The sequence below is a fragment of the Erigeron canadensis genome, chromosome 9 (assembly GCF_010389155.1).
Source record: "Erigeron canadensis isolate Cc75 chromosome 9, C_canadensis_v1, whole genome shotgun sequence".
Taxonomy (NCBI): Eukaryota; Viridiplantae; Streptophyta; class Magnoliopsida; order Asterales; family Asteraceae; genus Erigeron; species Erigeron canadensis.
Genome location: NC_057769.1, coordinates 24,503,201 through 24,522,918, shown reverse-complemented (window position 1 = coordinate 24,522,918; position 19,718 = coordinate 24,503,201). Strand labels below are relative to the sequence as shown.

Genomic DNA, 19,718 nt, shown 5'->3' with positions numbered 1-19,718 from the left:
AGGCATAAGGTAAGTTCTCATATCATGGAATGATGATATGCTTATGAAATGTGAATAAGATATGATGCCATGTTTATGTTATGTGATCATGATACGATGTTATGCTTAAGCTAAATGATCATAATGTAATGATGTGCTTATGTAAAGTGAATATGTAATGATGACATGATTATGATAGGTGATTATGAAATGATGTTATGATTATGTTATATGATCATGAAGTGATGATATGTTTATGATAAGATTTAACGTGTGGCTTGATCACCTAGTCATTAGTCCTTTGATTAGGATTGCTGTAACACCCCGCTAAAGCGGAATATACGGGATGCACAGATAAGAACAAGCACGCACAGTATAAGTTCAAACACAACCAATAACATTAAAAGATAAGTAGTGTCATAAGTTATTACAGAGCCTGGGATATACCCAAAATAGTCAATATCAAGAAAGACAGAACAATTGTCTTCACAGACCCAAGTCTTGAGCTGAAATGAGCAAAAGGAAGTCTTCACAGCTACTGATCTTGAACGTACAAACAATCACCAAAGGAATGAGCTGAGAGAAGGAAGACTCCTATGCTAAAGGATCTAATAACCTAGCCTGAAAAGCATGTAAGTTCAAAAGGGTCAACTACGAAAGTAGTTGGTGAGATTCACATAAAGTACTGAATAGATATACATAATAACCATATATAAATTAAGAACAAGTTATGAGACCTGTACGTAAATCAGAAGTACATTTATAATAGTAAGAATAGTTTAGGAACAAATAATGCACTTTGTACGTATGTATAGAATTACTGCTAACCCGATTGGCCAATGATGAACAATAAGATACCAGTAAGCTCATATAATCAGTAAGCTAAATATGATCTAGATCAGAACAAGTACAGATAATATGCATCCTCCAGAACTGTAGAGAATGAGGGTGGGCCTACCCTAACAGCGCTGTCCATAATTACCTACGGTTCATTCCCTGAACTGTGGGATATGAATTGATAGCAGTAAAAGTAGAACTCGTACATAAATCAGTAAGTACATAATAGAGAACCTTTGTAGTAATATAAATGTATTCAAGATCCTGCCCATTCAAGATCTAAATACACTTTAGAGGATAATTCAGAATCATTTCATAAGCATTTCATACGATCATAAAATAGTACGTAGAACAGTTCAAGAACATATATATATTTATATACATATATAAGTACAAAATAGTTTTCATGCTTTTCAGTCCTCGATAAAGAACTTTGAACAAAATGTACGAAAAGGGAATAAGTGAACTCACAGTGATTTGGTACACGCACAGTTATGAGCACAGAGAACAAGCACAGAGATAGATAGATTATATCTATCGAAATCCAAGCACACCTTGACAGGAGCCTAAGTACACGTTGTTGATCACAGAATAGGTGCATATATTAGTTTTGGTGATTAATTAATTACAGAAATGTTCTTGATGCTCCGATGATTTGGTCCTTGAAGAACTTAAAACGTTTTGGCTCACAAGAGTTTTAAATGAACTTTAAGTACATGAACTGGACTCGAACTGATCGTCTTTGAACTCACACATAAGTACTTATCGTGTTAATGAGTTGAACATGTCTTTAATGATGAACCTTTAGTCTTTAGAACTCAATTTAATTGATCATAGAACTCATACTTTGATAATCAAGATAGAACATGTCTTATTTGTACTTAATTAGGGTTTGCGCTTTGTACGTCGTCTTAGATCGAACCATGATCTACCTTAGATGTTAATGAACAGCCTTTAATGTGTTTAATCAAGTAATGATGTTGTTACGAACTGATTAGATGATTAAGGATCAAGTGTGGTGCGTTAAAGAACAAGTACAAGTTGTTAAATGATGAACACAAGATCGTCTAGGGTTTTTAGATGTCAAGATCGTTTTAGCTTCCCTTCAAGATCGTCCTAGGTGACTCTTAGGATCGTCCTAGGTGACTCCATGGCAAGATCTTTTCAGCTGCCTCATAGCACAAGATCGTTTCACCAGTTAGAGTTCCATAATGCCAAAATATGTTAGGAGTATAGTCATATACAATGTTTAGTCGACTCACAATCAAACTTCAAGTGCCTTCACCTATAAATAAGGTCGTGTTTAAGATTTAGGTCGTCTTGGGGTCTAATAGAATTTAGACCGTCCTAGGGTCTCACTGAACAGACCGTTCCATATTTATGGTAGCTCAAGATAGTTCTAAGGACAATAGCCAAGGTCGTCCTAATGCTTTAATGCACAGTTCGTCTTAAGGTTTATTGCAAACAGATCGTCCCAAGTCTTAGCAATTTAGATCGTCTTTATAGTATTTCATTTAGATCGTCCCAATAGTATAATATTTAGATCGTCCCTGAGGTAATTCGTTTTAGATCGTTTTAGAGTTTTAGAGTATTTAACAAGGTCAAGATCGTTTCTCATTCATGGTAGCTCAAGGTGTTGCGATTCAGATCGTTTCAAGGTGTTGATCAAAACAGATCGTTTCAAGGCTTCATCAGTTTAGGTCGTTTTGGGAAGCAGGAGTATTAGATCGTTTTACATTGCTAGCCAAAAGAGATCGTTCCTTTACATTTGACATAAGAGGTCGTTTCATGATAAAGCAGAAAAGAGATCGTTTCATTTCACTTGGCAAAAGAGATCGTTCTGGTTATGAAGGCCAATCAGATCGTTCCATCAACAAGCAGGGAGATCGTCTTAGCATTCCAAACACTACCACCAATTCGACTGATTCAATTCATCATTAGATTGAGCGAAACCAATCATATGATCAGTTACCCAGAATGTGAATCAACATCAGACCACACCACACACAAAACAACATCGAGTAACAGAAGTGGCAGCTCAAGCACATGAACACGAGCCCAAACAACCAAGAAATCAAATCCATAGAGGTCTAAGTTGATCTTGGAACGAGTTAGGACGTAATATTAGTACATGTTAACATATTAACACTATTTTCTTCACACCTTCACAGTTTTCAGGATCAAAATATCACATGAACACTTTGAACTTCAAGAACAAGTTATGTTCATTTTTGAAAAATGGGTTTTGTAATTTAATCATGTTATGACTCAAATTTGTTCACCAAAATGTTGTTAAACATATCTAGACACAAACCCATTGATTATTAACACGATTTCTTAACAAAAATCGGACCAAATCATCAAGAACAAGAACATAAAAAGTACACTTTTGTTTTGATCAAATTCTCAAAAAATGTTGTTATTACCTGTGATTTGATTCTAGAAACGTGTTTTGATCGTCACAAGGAACCCGAAAGTACAAACGATTTCACTCAAACAACCCAAAATCAAGGTGGTGATTTTGTGTGTGTTTATATGTCTGACTATGTGTTTTTAGAGAGAGAGAGGTGTTTGGAGGTGATGAATGAATAGTGAATTTTCTCACACTACAATATTCTATTTATACCTTTTCCAAATGAATGCACTAGGTATTTCCAAGGGACTATTTGTGAACATTTTGCACTAGGACAGTTATGGACATGAACATTTATGAACCGAACCTTCATATTTTATCGAATTAATTCATAATCCGTCACATAAATAAAGATTTAAGATCAAATTGACCTTCAAATAAGCACATATTTTGAGTCTAAAGTACGTCAAGAACTTAAGTAGATTGGACTGTCTAGCCGTTCAGATGGCGAAAGTATGATCTAAGAACTTAATTAGAATATTCGTAAGGCGGTTGTTACAATTGCCATGTTCACGTGCACGTTAAGGGCCCTAAAGTAAAGATGATATGTGATTAACTTAGGTGAAGGTGTAAAGTAAAGATAAAAGTGATTAGTTTAGGTGAAAGTGTAGCCTAAACTAATGTAATAAAGAAGTCTCGAGCATATGTAAAGTTGTGTTAAGTTTAACCCGTGCTAGTTGTAAAACTAGTGCGTATGTGGTCACTTGAGTTGCTCCTTGTGGCATAGTTATGTTTGTTTATTCCAGGTGGAGTAACTAACCACCAATGCGTAAAGGCATAAACGGTTTATTCAGTTGGAAATGACTTTGTCTTTCCTTAACGACGCAGATGGACCCCTTATGGTTTACCCATCATGTCGGGTGTGAGGACTCCATGTATGGTCTATGACCGCCTACACACAACCCCACATCCCTAAGCATGTGTGGCTTATGTCACATAGCCTAAGTCTAGGCAAAAGAAAAGTAAAGAAATAAAGAAAGTAAAGAAAGATGAAAAGTAAAGCTTTATGATGATAGGCACACTTAGGATTATGATGTTCCTAATGTGTTATGCTATATGATGCTTATGATGTTCATGATGTTTCTTATGTTTATGATGTTTATGATGCTCATGTGATATTAACATATAACGATGATATGATTTTGTTAATATATCTAATCGGCAAATGTTTTCAAATATGTTATCCTTACTTAGCTAATTTATTAGCTAACACTTGCTCTTTGAAAATGTTGTGCCATCAGATTAGATGAGTTTGGAGCTAAAGAAAGGATAGCTTGATGAGCATGGGTAGAGACATTAAAGACAATAACATTTATGTTCTTGATGCTTAAGCTACCCTTAGCCTTTTGTTTGGCTACTTTATTTACGATATTATGATTAAAGACTATGTAATAATGTTTGGCATATATGTTGGTGCCAACACTTGGATTTTCTTTTATTATTTCGATGATTCATTTAGTAACACCAAATGTTTTCAAAAGTTTCATCCGGTTACGGATGGGCAGATTTATATGTGATCCTTTTCCGCTATTATTAAACGCCGTTAGGCGAAAGTTTTTTGAAAATCCAGGTTTTTAAATGACGGGTGTTACAAAGATCAAGCATTGAAAATTTTAATATATATCAAACTGATTAAATTCGGGTAACTCTCGAAGGAGGATCTGGTTAGGACAATTAAATTTAAATCTCTTTGTAGACTTCACAATGCCATCTTATACCAATGACTATTTTAATGTAAGATTATTTTGTTTAAGTTTATGAGATAAAGTTGATCATGTTTTGTATGCTTATCAATATATTTTATTGTTTCTATCTGGTCAACAACCGGGTATAGATCTAGTTATATAAGGGTTTTGTTAATCATTTTCAACTATTTAGAACGTGTACTTTTAATTGGGTAAATACTTTTAAAAATAGCGGGTTGAACGTTGAAAAAATTTATGAGTATTTCAAAGAAAGTGGGGTTATGGTCTTATGGAGATTAAATATTGTTTACAAGTCAACCCAGAAAACCCTTCAACATCGCATGCAGGAAGTGGTATATTGGTATTGTATATGCTATACAAGTCGAGCACCAATTCTATACGCTGAAAGTTTTGAGTTCGAGACATAAAAAATACATTTGAAAGAATTTAACAACAAAGTCCTCCATTGAAGCAGGTTTGAGTCCTGTAGAGGGAGCAATGTTTTATCCCAATTAAATGTCGTGCTTTTGGGCGGTTTGTTGGGAGTTTCTCCTCCTACTAGATATTGAGGGTGAGGGGCTCTCTAGCACGGAACCGGTTAAGACAACGTAAACTAGATCCTCTGTTGCGAACAAATAATTCACACCTTTCAAAAATAATAAATTAAAAAAATGTTGTCATAATAAAGAATGATCCACGTAACGAATTCATAGATTTAAATATGTTAAAAGAAACCAGACCAAGATTAAAAGATGGAAAATGATAAATCATCCAAATAAAATAGTTTAACAATTCTTTTAATACTATAAGAATATGACATGTGGTATCCACTAATTCTCTTTTCTAATCTTGCCCCCTGATTTTTTCACATATCATCATCCAATAGTGAGAAAGATTTTTAGGTTATTTTGTTAGGAAGATATTGATCATCTCTCTTAAAAGATAAAAGGATATGATATGAAAAAATTGTTCATTACCTCCCAGACAAAAGAGAAAAAATGTTTGTAAGAAAAAAAAAACAATAACAACAGCATAAGAGTTGTCATTAATAATTTAATAGCTTAATACATATATAAAAATTAACACCTTATACATCAAATATCACCTTTTTGATTTTCACATAGCAAAATACAAACTTAAAAATACCCAAATAATTTACATTGACAGACAAGTAATTAACAAAAACAAAACAAATGAATCAATTTTACCAATATACATATGGTTATACTTGTTTTGATATTCAAGTTTTATAATTACAATAATATATAGTGTAGCATCCAAATATACCCACCCATTATGGATGGGTAATTTCAATAAATTTTACTTGTGGATATGTAATGGATATAAATTTATACCCGCTAGCAGGTCGCGGATGGATAACGGATATATCATATCCGTCATGGATATATTCGTCCTGTAAACCCGTGATACCCATTAGAGAGATCCGTGAATATATTCATAGGATACCTGTCAAACCCGCATACTATCTTTTAGTTTTATACAAAATTTATATTTATATATGTGATAAGCATATTGGATAACTTTAAATCTATTTATAAAATGTTTAAACTTTTAGTTTATAAGTAATCTGATTTTAATGCTAAATTTGAATTTTACAGCCTACTAATAAACATACAATTTGTGATTCAAATGTAGTAAATTTAAAAATATTACTGTTTGAGATTGGATAGTCGATAGATATTCATTCATGTATAGTTTTTTTTATTAACAGCCATACTATAAAACTTATAATGATAATCCGCGGATCTACCCGCAAGCTTGTATAACCGCGGATAATAGACATGGATTAAATATTTAACCCGTTGGTGGATATCCGCGAATTGATGGATCAAAAAAAACCCGTGGACATGGTAACGGAAAAAGGATATCTGCACCCGTTACCCGCGGGTGCCATCCCTAGTTTCACACGCAATATGGCTTAAGAACACTCGATCAATCAAAGACCAAAACCATAAAGATTCAAGAGCAAAGTTCTTTAAATTTTCATAAATCTCATAACTAATCAACTGAATTTTACATCAACCAAGATCCTTATTTATACTAATCTTAACACATCTAAAATAGGAAACAAATCAATTTATAATTATCATAATAAATAAAAAGATAACTGTTAAAAATAAAAAGGTTATAAATAAGAAGATAACTTTTAAATTAAACAGCATTGAGGGTTGGGTCAGGTTACAGGTCTCCTGCATCACTATTCTTTTTAGTTCTACTTTTGTTTTTCTAAGCTAAAAAAATAATAAAAAAATCTAAGAAATTTAGGCATGAGAAGTATATGATGGGTCAATTTGACTAGCGTTAGATGAACCTTCGTTTTAAAGCGGCGACTTTCTTTCCAAAGTGACTTCATCTCCTAGAAATCTATGAATTTTCTCTAGCAAAGAAGTAGAGCTAGCTTCGCTTGGCTGGTGGGAGCAAAAAAGTTAATTATGCTAATTTAGCTCCCAATCGTATTATATCTTAATTAGCTAGTGGCTATATGATTTCCCAAAGGTATGTAATCTATCCACTAATTATTCAGGCTATCTATATCTATACTATATTGGTTCTAATACCCGTACGATGTATGTTAGATATTTTAGTGTAATTGGGTTAACTTGTTTGATCAATAACGTCATAATAATACATCATATAGGATTGGTGGTGCGGAGCGCACGCCTATTTGAATTTATTATGACTGAAGCCCCTAAGGTACGGGGGTCCGGGGGTAGCGCCCCTGGGAGCGGGGTCCAAGGGGCAGAGCCCCTGGCTGGGGTCGAGTTGCCAGGTCAGCTTGGAAATTTTTTATTTCCATTAAATTGCTATAGTAAAAATCCCTCCGAAAATTAAATTTTCGGAACTTGAGGGACTAAAAATGGCAATTTCGAAACCTTGCAAATAACTGCCGTTTTGGTGGATTTATACACCCCGTAACAAGATTTCTGGTCATTCTCTTTTCTTTTTTTTTCTGGTTCTTTTCTCTCAAATAATAAACACACAGAACGTTCTTAATTCTCTGAATTGTATCCGATTGAATAGTTTGGGTGAACAGCCAAATTGATTCAATCTGAAAGTGATTACACGCCTTTCAGAGTTTGATTATATCCGGTTATCTGTTCGTTATTCACGAATTTCCCCAACACGAATTTCGAATATGTCTCATACATCATTCACTGGTATGAAATAAATTATGGTTAAAGTAAACCGCTGAACGAATTATAATAACAACGATAATGATAAATATAATATATGTTTATTTAGAGTTTATATTTACCTTAAATTTTTATAATCATATAAAAAACGGAACTTATAAGCATAGTGGATGACGGCAAATAACCTTGTGATTTGGATCGTAAACTCAAAATTTTTAAGTCTTCATGTTAATAACTTATTATAAGTAATATAAATAATAAGAATTGAATAATTGAGAAAAAAAAATGACAATTTATTAATTGGAAAACGATCAATAAAATAAGGTTATTATGTCTTTTGTATTATTAATAAGCCAAGAGTTAGAATTGAATTATAATTTTAATAAGGAAATTGAATGTGTTATTAATAAGTCAAAAGTTAGAGTTTAATTATAAGTCTAATAATAAATTTGAATCTATTTATAATTAAAAAAGCTAATTTAATAAAATAAATAAATTAAAAGGACACGTGTCGATCAATGATTACGTCATGTGTCGTTTTAAGAATATGTCAATCCTATTTTAGTTTATTGGTAGATTATAAAGAAAATAAGGTTTCAACTTTCAATTTCAACAATGTACACATGATAATGCATGATGTACCATACATCAATGCCCGACAACTTTTAACAACTTTCATTTTTATCTCTTTCCTCAAATCTCAATCATTGATTTTTTTATCTCTCCTGCATAAATCATTTTATTATTTCAATTCATTCAAAAAAATTTATCTCAAAAACCATACATCGATAAATTATAAAAAAAATATACGGGTGTCCTTAAAATTTCATGCTCTTTCATTAGAGAGGTCATTCGATATACTTTCGACGAATTTTTAAATCCGATGGCAGAGCTCGTACGACTAAGGCATTGGCTATCACACTCTATGATCTATCACCCCCACCATCTCACTGCCGCAACGTGCTAGTATTTTCTCTCGTATATTATAAGTACAATATATGAAAATCGAAACTAAGCAACAAATTTATCTACGTATAATTGTATAAATATCGAGTTAATTTAATTATGAAATCTGTACTTAATAATGTTAATTAGCGGATAGCGCCTTATCTATTAGAAAAAGAAACTCATATGCTCGCGGAATGGGGCGACGATGGTTGTAGTGTCGCGGGATGGTGGTGGCGGCGACGGTGGTATCGAAAGCGGTGGCGGTGACGGGTAGTGGGGAGTAATTGATGTCATAGGTAGTGGTGTATTTATTTTAAGGGTTGATGGATTTATGTTGTAAATTATTTTATTAAGTGTATTATAAGTATATTAAAAGAAAAGGAGGAAGGGATTGATATAGATGGAAATGTAAATGTTTTGAATTAGAAGTGTTTGTACTATAGTTTGTTTTGTTAAAAGCATTCAGCCCAGAAGGAACACCTTAAGCCGTTAGCCCAACACACCGAAAAGCACAAAATACAAAAAAGAAAATATATCATATATATATATACATATATATATACACACATATATATATATAGGTAAAAGTTGTTGTAAAACATGCATTAATGTAAAATAAATATGACAAGATCTTGACTTTTGGATCATAATAAAATTGATGTACAAAGATTCACGAAGCACAAGTAGTATTTAAATTAATGCATGATGAGTTTCATGATTCATTGGGATTTTTAATGAATAAGAACATATTATTTTATTTCTTTTACTTTAATACTTGTTTTATTTTAAATGCAAGCGATATACATATATAATGAAAAACAAAAGGAATTTAGGCCCACTCACTCTATCGTGTCTTCAGTTTGCCGTTAAGCACCTTGAGCCAACAAATTCGAAAGCAAATTCTAACATCCTAAATCGTTTTTCGATTACAAAAAAGGTTACTAGATGTCTAGATGAGCCCACGACATGAATTTAACAAGAAATGATACCCAATTGGGTGATGAAGAGAAATGAGATAATAAAACCTTCAATATCATCAAGTATAGATGCGGAAAACAATCAATAAGATTTGCTGGTTGAGATTCATGAGCACATAGGGTTTGAAAAGCAGAAGGTATTCAAAGGTATTGTTTTTATGTGACTTGATGGTGTTTTTGGACTGATTTTAACCACAAAAGGTTCTCGAACATCAATGTCAACATCGGGATCACTACTCAAAATGTTAAATCCGTTGGTTAACTACCTATCATATAAAAGTAACACATAGAACTAGTAAATAATGATTGATGTAGTGTCTATTAGATGTAAATTTGTATGTAATTTTGTTATTGTACCGCCTAAGTAACACATAGAACTAGTAAATAATGATTGATGTAGTTTCTATTAGATGTAAATTTGTATGTAATTTTGTTATTGTACCGCCTGGAGATGTGGATAATGTAAATAATAGTTATTGTTTAAAATAAAACCCTCGTACCCACTAACATAAACTAGAAGCATGTTCGCGTTATGAGATGCCAATAATGCTAGCGGTAGAGGGTGGTGGCTGCAATTATCAGTGGCGGTGGAGATTAGTAGCGACGAATAGTGTATATTATTGATATAAATTTAATTAATGTAAAAGTTATACTTTAGTAGTTTTAGGAATAAGGATAAATTTTATAAATTATTTTATTAAATGTATTTTTATAAACTATACATAACTCGTAGTAATTGCGTTGAATAGTAAGAGACGTTTTAGATATATCAAGCATGTAATTTTAAGAAAAAAAAAAGAAAAGAGTAGATGTTTATATAATGATATATATATATATATTAAAACGGTATGAATCATAACTTTTTAAAGCCTTTTTTCAGTTTAAAGATAACTTAAACATTGCCACATAGGATTTCTACGTGACATCTCCATACTTTTTTTTACAATATTTTATCTTATAACCTCTATTTAAGCTCAAACCAATCTAAATTATTTTATTAAATATAATATTAAATATTAAATACAAACTATATACATAAAATTAAAAAAAAATCAAAACCCATATTAAAAAATTAAAAAGACGTCCAATACATCTATTAATTTGGCAATGATATTTGACAAAAATAACATTATTTTATTTATAAAAATATATACAACTTTGAAGATTATATCAAATTCTAAAGTTTAATTGAAATTATTGTTAGATTATATATGACCAAACAATTTTGTTGTTTCTCCTAAGTTCTCTTGGCGAAAACCTTAACCAAAATTGGTTATTTTTTTTTAATAGCAAATAAATTATATTACAAGGTGACTTTCGGCGAAAGACCGAAAGACATCAAAATATTACATCAATATATCACATCAAATAATTAGGAGATATCTGCCATAAGGGCCAGACTAATCTATCTTTTCTACTTCGACAATTAATCCAAAGAAAGGAAGAAGAAACAATATTTTTAAAAACTTCTATACTCGATAAAGTACTACCATTGAAGACGACATTGTTTCGATTCTTACATAACGCCCACCACCATGTAAAGAAAATGGCTTCTAGCACAATCTTGAATTTCTTTAATGCTTGTAGGCTCGAGACCCATTCTAACATCTCTACAGGACTTGTATCAGGAATGTCTAACTGAATTGGTTGTTATTCTAGCTGCAAAACAAAATCAATTTTATAATGATAATAATAGTAACTTTAAGTTTTATAAACGAGTTTCTTGATTGACGGAGATAAAATGCTTTTTCTTAATTGTGTTTGGGATTATTTTTTCCCGTCACTACATAAGATATTTTCTTCATCTCTTCACCATAAATGAAAGTAAAAACTATAATGGTTTTCTTTTATTTATCTTATTTGTTTTTTACTTATTTGTATTGTATTTATGTGTATTTTATATGACTACATTTGGTGTTGATGATATCAAAATATCTTAGGTTAAATGTTCTCAGAAAGGGGTGTGTAATCATTATAGCAGGTTAAGACGTTAAGTGACTGTGATATCGACATGTCAAAAAAGACAAAAGGTGACTAGAGTGATCCGAGAATTAACCATTAACTATAACATAATCAAATTTTACATAATAAACTTATAGAATAATTATTTACTAATGCATAAAATAATCTTTTTAATTGCGTAACGCGCGGGGTAAAATACCTGGTAAATAAATATAAGAATACCACAACAATAATAACGAAATAACCTAGCACGCATCTTCTTTCTCATCTATAATTACTCGCAATTTCATATCACCAAAAAATAATGAATTCAATAAAAGAATGGTATCTAATAATGTGCCTCCTTAACAATATATCTCCAAAATCTTTTTCCTAATGAAACTTTAATCTTTATCAACATAGAGCAAATGACCAAAATGCCATGAACATGGCCACACCACTAGTAACACAAGCCAAATCAAGCCACCTCTCTTTCTTTTCCTTCTTCACATTTCTTTCTTTCCTCATTTTAATAAACTCATCATATCTTACCCTCTCCTCCTCTCCTCCGCTAATCCGCCTCGACACCACCATAAGCCCTTGTAAAATGACCATACTATCCTTCCCACTCAAACACTTCCCATCAATATCCAAAACCATGAAACTAACCCCACTTATGTGTAACTCCCCATTTCCTCCATTCACCCCACACGTGACTTGTATATTACAACTCACGTGCTGATTTTCATGTAAAATCACCTTTGAAAAAGTCAACTCTATATCATTAGTCAACCAATTTCTTTGTACCAAAACTGGCTTTCCACTAGACACATTAACCGCCCGGTTTCGGGTCGGGTCAATCATGATCCAACTCAAAGTAACATGTTTTTCAATACTCTCCAACTTATCATTCCCAAAAACCTCAACACCACATGGGACAATCTCTTTTGGTTCTAAAAGATCAATAAGAAACGGCGACGTTTCAAACCAGTCGCTAAATTTTGTATTTGTAACCTCAACTTTTGAAAAAATAAGTTTATTGTCATATTTAATATCTACTGAAGAAATTATTTGTGGGGTCGTAGGTGATGTCGTCACGGTGGATGTGAGGTGGCTTGTGGGTGATGGAAAGGTGTCTGAGAAGAAAGAACGGTGGCCCGCGGTGAAATTTGAGACGGCTTTAGTGACTATTTGGTGGTCAGTTGACGGCCAATTGGAATGGCAAATTTTTGACCAAAGTTTTTCGTCGCTACAAAAAGTGTGTAGGTTTGATGACACACATCCGGCTGAAACAAGTGTTTGGCCATCAAGTTTGGTTAATATGTGTGTTTTGATTATATCTTCATGTATATCAGGGATTGTCATAGAGTTTGTGTTACCCTTTGTTTTTATTTTATAATTTTGGTCTATGATAACAATATATGTTCTTTTGAGGTGTACGTATATATAGGGGATTAGATTTTTGTTTTATACATAAAATTAGTTAATAATTCCAATTACAGTCCTTTTACTCTAAGATTTCATTTCTTATTATTATACTTACATTTATAAGTTGCGAATACCTTTCTTTTTCCCTCTGAAACGGTATTTTATATATCCTATTCTTACTCTACAATAAAATCCAGTACTGTCAAAATACCTCCTATTAATCTTTCTCCGTATATGTGAGAAGTAACACTTGAATTCAAGTATCGAAATTCCCCCTATTAATCCTTCTCTGTATATATGAGAAGTAAGACTTGAATCCAAGTAAATCATTTCAAGTTCAAAGACTGTATCAATAGTTGTATAATATGTTGTTATACAATATTAGTTGTAAATTACTTAGGGTGCTTGGAATGGAATTTTTTTTTTTATCAACCCTCCCAAATTCATTCAATAACATTCATCCAACTCATTTTAATTTTTCAACCCCTCAACCAACCCTCTCGACCATTTTTACTAACGCCTTATAAATTTTCAACACTTCAAAATTTTCACCAATCACAAACACCCTATCACCACACACTCTCTCTTTTAAACCATTAGTCCCCATACACCCTTTTTCCTCTCTCCATTTATGCTCCACGGGTAATAAGCACTCTACTCAACCCTCTAAGTCATAGGCGGTCGTGTTACCGCCAATATGAACCCATAAACTCACCTTACCTCCTATCACTCCGAGCGGCCTTAAATGTTGGTAAGTTTAACATACATCGTTTTAATTGAGTATACATTACAAACTCCCTTAACGAGCGAATCCCACTGGAGAAGAAAATTCTATTTTCTCAACACTTAAACTTGAGAATTTAAAGAGTAAAACACTTTTAGCCCATAGTCCCATACCGGTTAGGCCCTTAAAATCTTTTCGTGTATTGAATACTACTTCAATAACGAGAGTAATTAAGTTATTATTGTACTTTGATTCTTCGAATGCAATGCAAAGTAAATATTATTCATTTAGATTTATAACGAGAGTTATTTGCATGAAATTACAATTAACGAATATTGCATGAATCATTAAACTTGAAATTTCAAGTATAATAATTATCCAAAACATAAAACAACATTTAACTAATTAAGTGCAAGGAAGGTGTCGTTCCTTTTCTTAATTAATTAGTGTATGTAGACAAATTGACTAAACTAATCTCTTTTCTTTTTCTTTTTTTTTTTTTGTAACAGATTCATTTTTATTTTATTTTAATAACCTTAAAAAAAATAATATTGTTAAATGATTTAATTTCCTCGAAGACTTTTTTATCAATTTTTTTGTTTTATGTATCTGTGTGAATGTAATTTTTCCAAATTTTATTGGATGTCTATTTGCTATTGTCCTTATTTTTTAAGCTATAATAATAATTAATAAATGTGCGCATATGAAGTAAGCCTGCAAAGCCAGTTGTGGGATATGACTTTTTTTTGTTAAGTAAGAAACAACGAATGAAGTAGATAAATATAAAGGTCCAAATGGATAGCTGTATACGTAGGCTTTTAGAACATTATCAATCCACAATGTTACCACAACTTCGTAAATTTGACTTTATATGGGTAATCTTAAATAATTTGATTTATAAGTTGAATCTTTATAAAATACTAATAATTCAAAAAAATCCCTTCTCTATTGTCAAATGTAAAATTGTCGTTTCAGCGGCTCATTGTATAAAATTTTCATTTGGAACTTATGTCATTTTTTATATTTATAGAGGTAAATACGTACAAAAATTTTTTTTCATTAAAACGTTAAATTTTATCTTAATCATCCGTGCAAGTTACGAATAAGTGTTAAATAGTTTGCAATGAAGCCAAAAGGGGATATATTTATGTAATTCAAAGCACGAGGGATCAAATTGTTTCTTTTTTTCCAAGTGGGGATATAACATAGACAAAAGATGAGGTATGGCTAGTTTGACTACGATCGTGACATACTTGTACTAGAAGCTTTAAAATGTGAACATATTGTATTAAATTATGTGTTTTTTGGCGTCAACATCACAATGGCCGAGCCGATCAACACTTAATTAATGAAATGAAAGCGCAAGGACGGTATCGTTCGTTTTCTTTTAGTGTATGTTGACAAATTGCCTAAATTATTCAATGTTTTTTCGAAACAAATTAATTATACTTGGATTTCGTTTTAGTCTTACTTGGTGATCAGATATTCTAAGTTCCCATAAAAATTTTTTAGTTCGTATAAATATTTTGATGATGCGTAAAAAGGGGGCTCAGACATATAAACTCAACTTCCTCATATAATATGAATAAGAAAGATTTCATGAATTAGCTTGTATAATGTACGACGGTTGGTGCCGCGTGTTGCGGCGGTTAAACAATGATAGTAGGGAGGAATCGATATGTGTGTGTAAATAGGAAGAAGAGAAAGAAATGATTGTGTGTTAGATCTTGGGAGGGTGTTTGTCTGATTGTGTTAAGAGATATAGAATTAGAAGTAATGTGTGAATTAGGGATAAATATGAAAATATTGAAAAGATTGCTGAATTTTCTAAACTAAGAAGTCAACATGTTTTATAAGAGATTATAGATATATTCATATAAAATATTTAGACCTCTTTGTTAGAACATTAAAAGACTCTAATCGATAAACACCCGCAACTCTAATCTATACACAAATTTATATCTTACTAGAGTGAAGGCCCGTGCGTTGCACAACCGGGTCTCACGGTTTGTTTCGTATGTTTGTAGGACAATTTTATGTAGAGGTTTATGAATCAGCTTAAGTAGAAATATATAACCAAACATACCGTTTTATTTTTTTGTAAGATGCAAGTGATACATAAAAGTAGTTTTGGTTATTGAATATTTAGAGTGAAGGCCCGTGCGATACACGGCCGGGCTTCACAGGTTGTTTTGTAAGTTTGTAAGATTGTCTTACTTTGAGGTTTATGAATCGTATTAAGTAGAATATATAACCAAATATACCGTTTTGTTTTTTTTATAAGAATCAAGTGATACATAAAAGTATTTATGGTTATTGAGTATATCCTTACAATGATTTTGTGATTTATATATTATAGAGTGAATGTCCGTGCGATGCACGGCCAGGTATGATGATTCGTATGATGTGTTTGTTGGAATATGATCACGTAAAATGAATGTATGTCCGAAAAGTATTTAAGCCTACGGGGTCACACCTCAACGTGAATGTAACTATAAATTAATTAATATATTAAATGTAATTTATTGATTAATTTGATCACGAAAAACTAACGGAGGTTCGTTAAAAGAGTTAAAAGTTAACGGTACTTAATTAACGGACTTAACGGAGAAGAGTTGGAATTAGGAAACAATTAGGAAACCCCTTTAGAATGTTCTAGGGGCAGAGACGGTCGAACCAAGGGTTCTAAAACCCTAAACTTGGCCATTAAGTTTCCTAAGCCTATAAATAGAAGCCTAGGTTAATTGTTTTTCACACACAATTAATTAGGTTTTCTAAAACCCTAAAAATCTCTTCTCTCTTCCTCTCTCTTGTTTCGGTTGACTACTTCAAGAAAAACAAAGGGTTTTTGGTTTTTGGTTGGGTCGAAATTCAAGAGCAAAAACAAAGGGTTGTTCGGTTCGTGATCAAGTACTAGCATACATACGTTCCACCGTTGAGTGTGCAATCGTAGAGAGGTTAAGTTAAACCTTGTTCTTATCTTCAATCTCTCCATAATAAGGTACAAATTCTATTCTTTGGTTAATTAGTTAAACTACATAGATCTTGTCTTCCGTTGCGTGCTTTGTGATTTGTTGTGATAATTAGTTATAAAACCTAACAGTGGTATCACGAGCCTACTATGTATGTTTTTTGATTACCAAAAGATCAAAACTTGAAGGGGGGTTAGGGTTCTTGATCTCAAAATTTCGAATTTATATATATATATATAGTTAAATTGGTTTTGTAATTTAATTACATTATTTAATTAGAAAAAGGTTTTATTTAATATATATATATATATGGATCGAAATTTTTTTCCAGAAAAATAAAAAAAAAAGTTTTTTTTAGGGTTCCTAATCCAAGTTTTGATTTAATTACATGTTTATGTGATAAATCGTATGTAATTATATGTTGTACCTTTAATTTTAATTGTTAAAAAGAAGTAAAAATCATGAATTTTTCATGCAAATTATTCATGATTCTTACTTAGATATATTGATATAAAATCTTGATCATTAGGGTTAATTATGCTAGATAATTGTATAATTAATTGTGTGACAATGTGAATTTTTCGTATAATTTTCTGTTTTGCGACAGTTTACTAAAAAATTTATATCTTTTAATCCGTAATGAGTTAGAAGCTGTGCTTTGAACTGTATATTCTCAACACATAGGGCTAAAACTTTGTAGTTCTGGTCGAAATCTGAATCAGACCAGAAACAGGTCTAAACATGTCGTAAAGCTACTGGAAATTCCAGAAAGCTAACTATGTGATTATATGATAATTGTTTGTGTTGTACATGCTTAAGGCTTACGCAATCAAGGCAACTTGATGTATGTGGTCCTCTTCTTTGAAGGAGGAGCCGGATTAGACATTAATAAACCATAATGACATGTTTAGGTGGCCTACCATAACTCGTTGCATGCTTAAATAGTTATAGTTTATAATTTTGCATATTTATTGAGATATAAATTGTGATGTAAAATTGTTTTGAGAAAAGATAAACATGACTAAGCAATATCGAAATAAGAGATTTTTTAATAAAATTGGAGTCCTACAACCTTGAGATACACCGGCTCACCCATTTGAACAAACTCTAAGAGAGGTATAAGCCGGAGTGCGCTAGCCTTCTAAAAGGGCGGGTTTTTAAATCGCGTTTATCGCATACCTTTGCCCTTGCGCTTCTTTGTGCGTTCAAATGGAGCTACCGAGCTCTCTCGTGTTGCTAAGACTATACAAATGATTTTATTAAATATTATGTTTGGAAGATGTGCATGAATCTTCTAAACATAACTTTTTGATCACATATCAAATTGTATAACCCAATAAACTTAAGTCATTGCCATCCAATTTGTCAAGGACACATGGGGTCGTTATTTTACTCACTGGTACACAGTGGTGAAATGATGATTGCATGGCAAAACCCATTCATTGGTACACAGTGGTGGTCAATTTTGCACGTTCTTAGTTAGACGACTTAAAGCGAGTTAAGCAGTGAGACCTTGACCCGTGGCAAAAGATGGGACAAAACATGACTACAAAAGATCGCTTGATGAATCGAGTGTCTTACGTAGGTCCCATAATATCTAGGAATTGCACTTGTAATGCAATTACTGATCGTCACTTACCTTTTGAGTGCAATCATTTCTAGCAGATCAACTGATGAAATGGTTGCATGTCAATTGGATCCTAGCCTTGATGAGATTAATTGTTTATTCCATAAACATTTGGGTAATTAATTTCTCAAGGATTGATTATCGAAAATACTGATTTTTGAACTTAATCTGTTTTGTAGATGGCGATGAATCCCTCCACAAATACCAATGCTTTTCGGCAAATGTTTGAAAGAGAAAAGCTTATTGGATCAAATTTCAATGACTGGTTTCGTTAACTATGAATTGTTCTGCGAGTTGAAGAACGTATGGATGTCATTGAAAAACAATGGCCTACTGAACCGGCTGAGAATGCTACAGCAGCTGAAAGAGCTGAATATAGAATTCAATGCACTAGATTCAATGAAGTTTGTTGTTTGATGCTTGCGAGCATGTCTCCTGAGCTACAGAAACAATTCGAACTTTACACTCCATATGATATGATCAGCGAGCTGAAATCTCTATATGAGAAATAAGCTGGAGTGGAACTTTTCGACAATGTCGTGGAACTCCATGACATGAAACTTGAATCTGGAAAGCCGGTCAGCAGTCATGTGCTTAAGATGAAGAGCATTTTTGACAAAATGGAATCTATGGAGTATGCTTATCATAAAGATGTTAAAGTTGGCATGATTTTCAAATCTCTTCCCAATGAATTTGAGAGTTTTGTGCAAAACTATAACATGCACTCTATGAAAAAGAGTGTTAATGAACTCCATGCTATGCTCATTGAATTTGAGAAGAAGATTCCTAAAAAGGCCAATGACTCAAATGTTCTTATGATCAAAGGGGGTCGGATCCAAAAGGCTAAAAGATCGCGAAGAGCTAGAGGCAAGGCTGATGGCAATGGAAAGGGCAAGCAAGTTGCAAACCCTTCTAAGCCAAAGAAGACTCCTCCAGCTAAGAAAGAGCATCCGGCTAAAGACCAGAGCTGTCATCATTGTAATGAAGTTGGACACTGGAAGAGGAACTGTCCTAAGTATCTTTCCGAGTTGA

The 19,718-nt window shown here is 32.5% G+C and overlaps 1 protein-coding gene across 1 annotated transcript; it reads right to left on the bottom strand.

Moving 5' to 3' along the window:
* Nucleotides 1-12,109: 12,109 nt before the first annotated feature.
* LOC122582938 (F-box protein At2g27310-like) lies at nt 12,110-13,348 on the bottom strand. Its single transcript, XM_043755368.1, has one exon. The coding sequence runs from the start codon at nt 13,298-13,300 to the stop codon at nt 12,350-12,352; it is 951 nt and encodes a 316-aa protein (XP_043611303.1). The 5' UTR covers nt 13,301-13,348; the 3' UTR covers nt 12,110-12,349.
* Between the last annotated feature and the right edge of the window lie 6,370 nt (nt 13,349-19,718).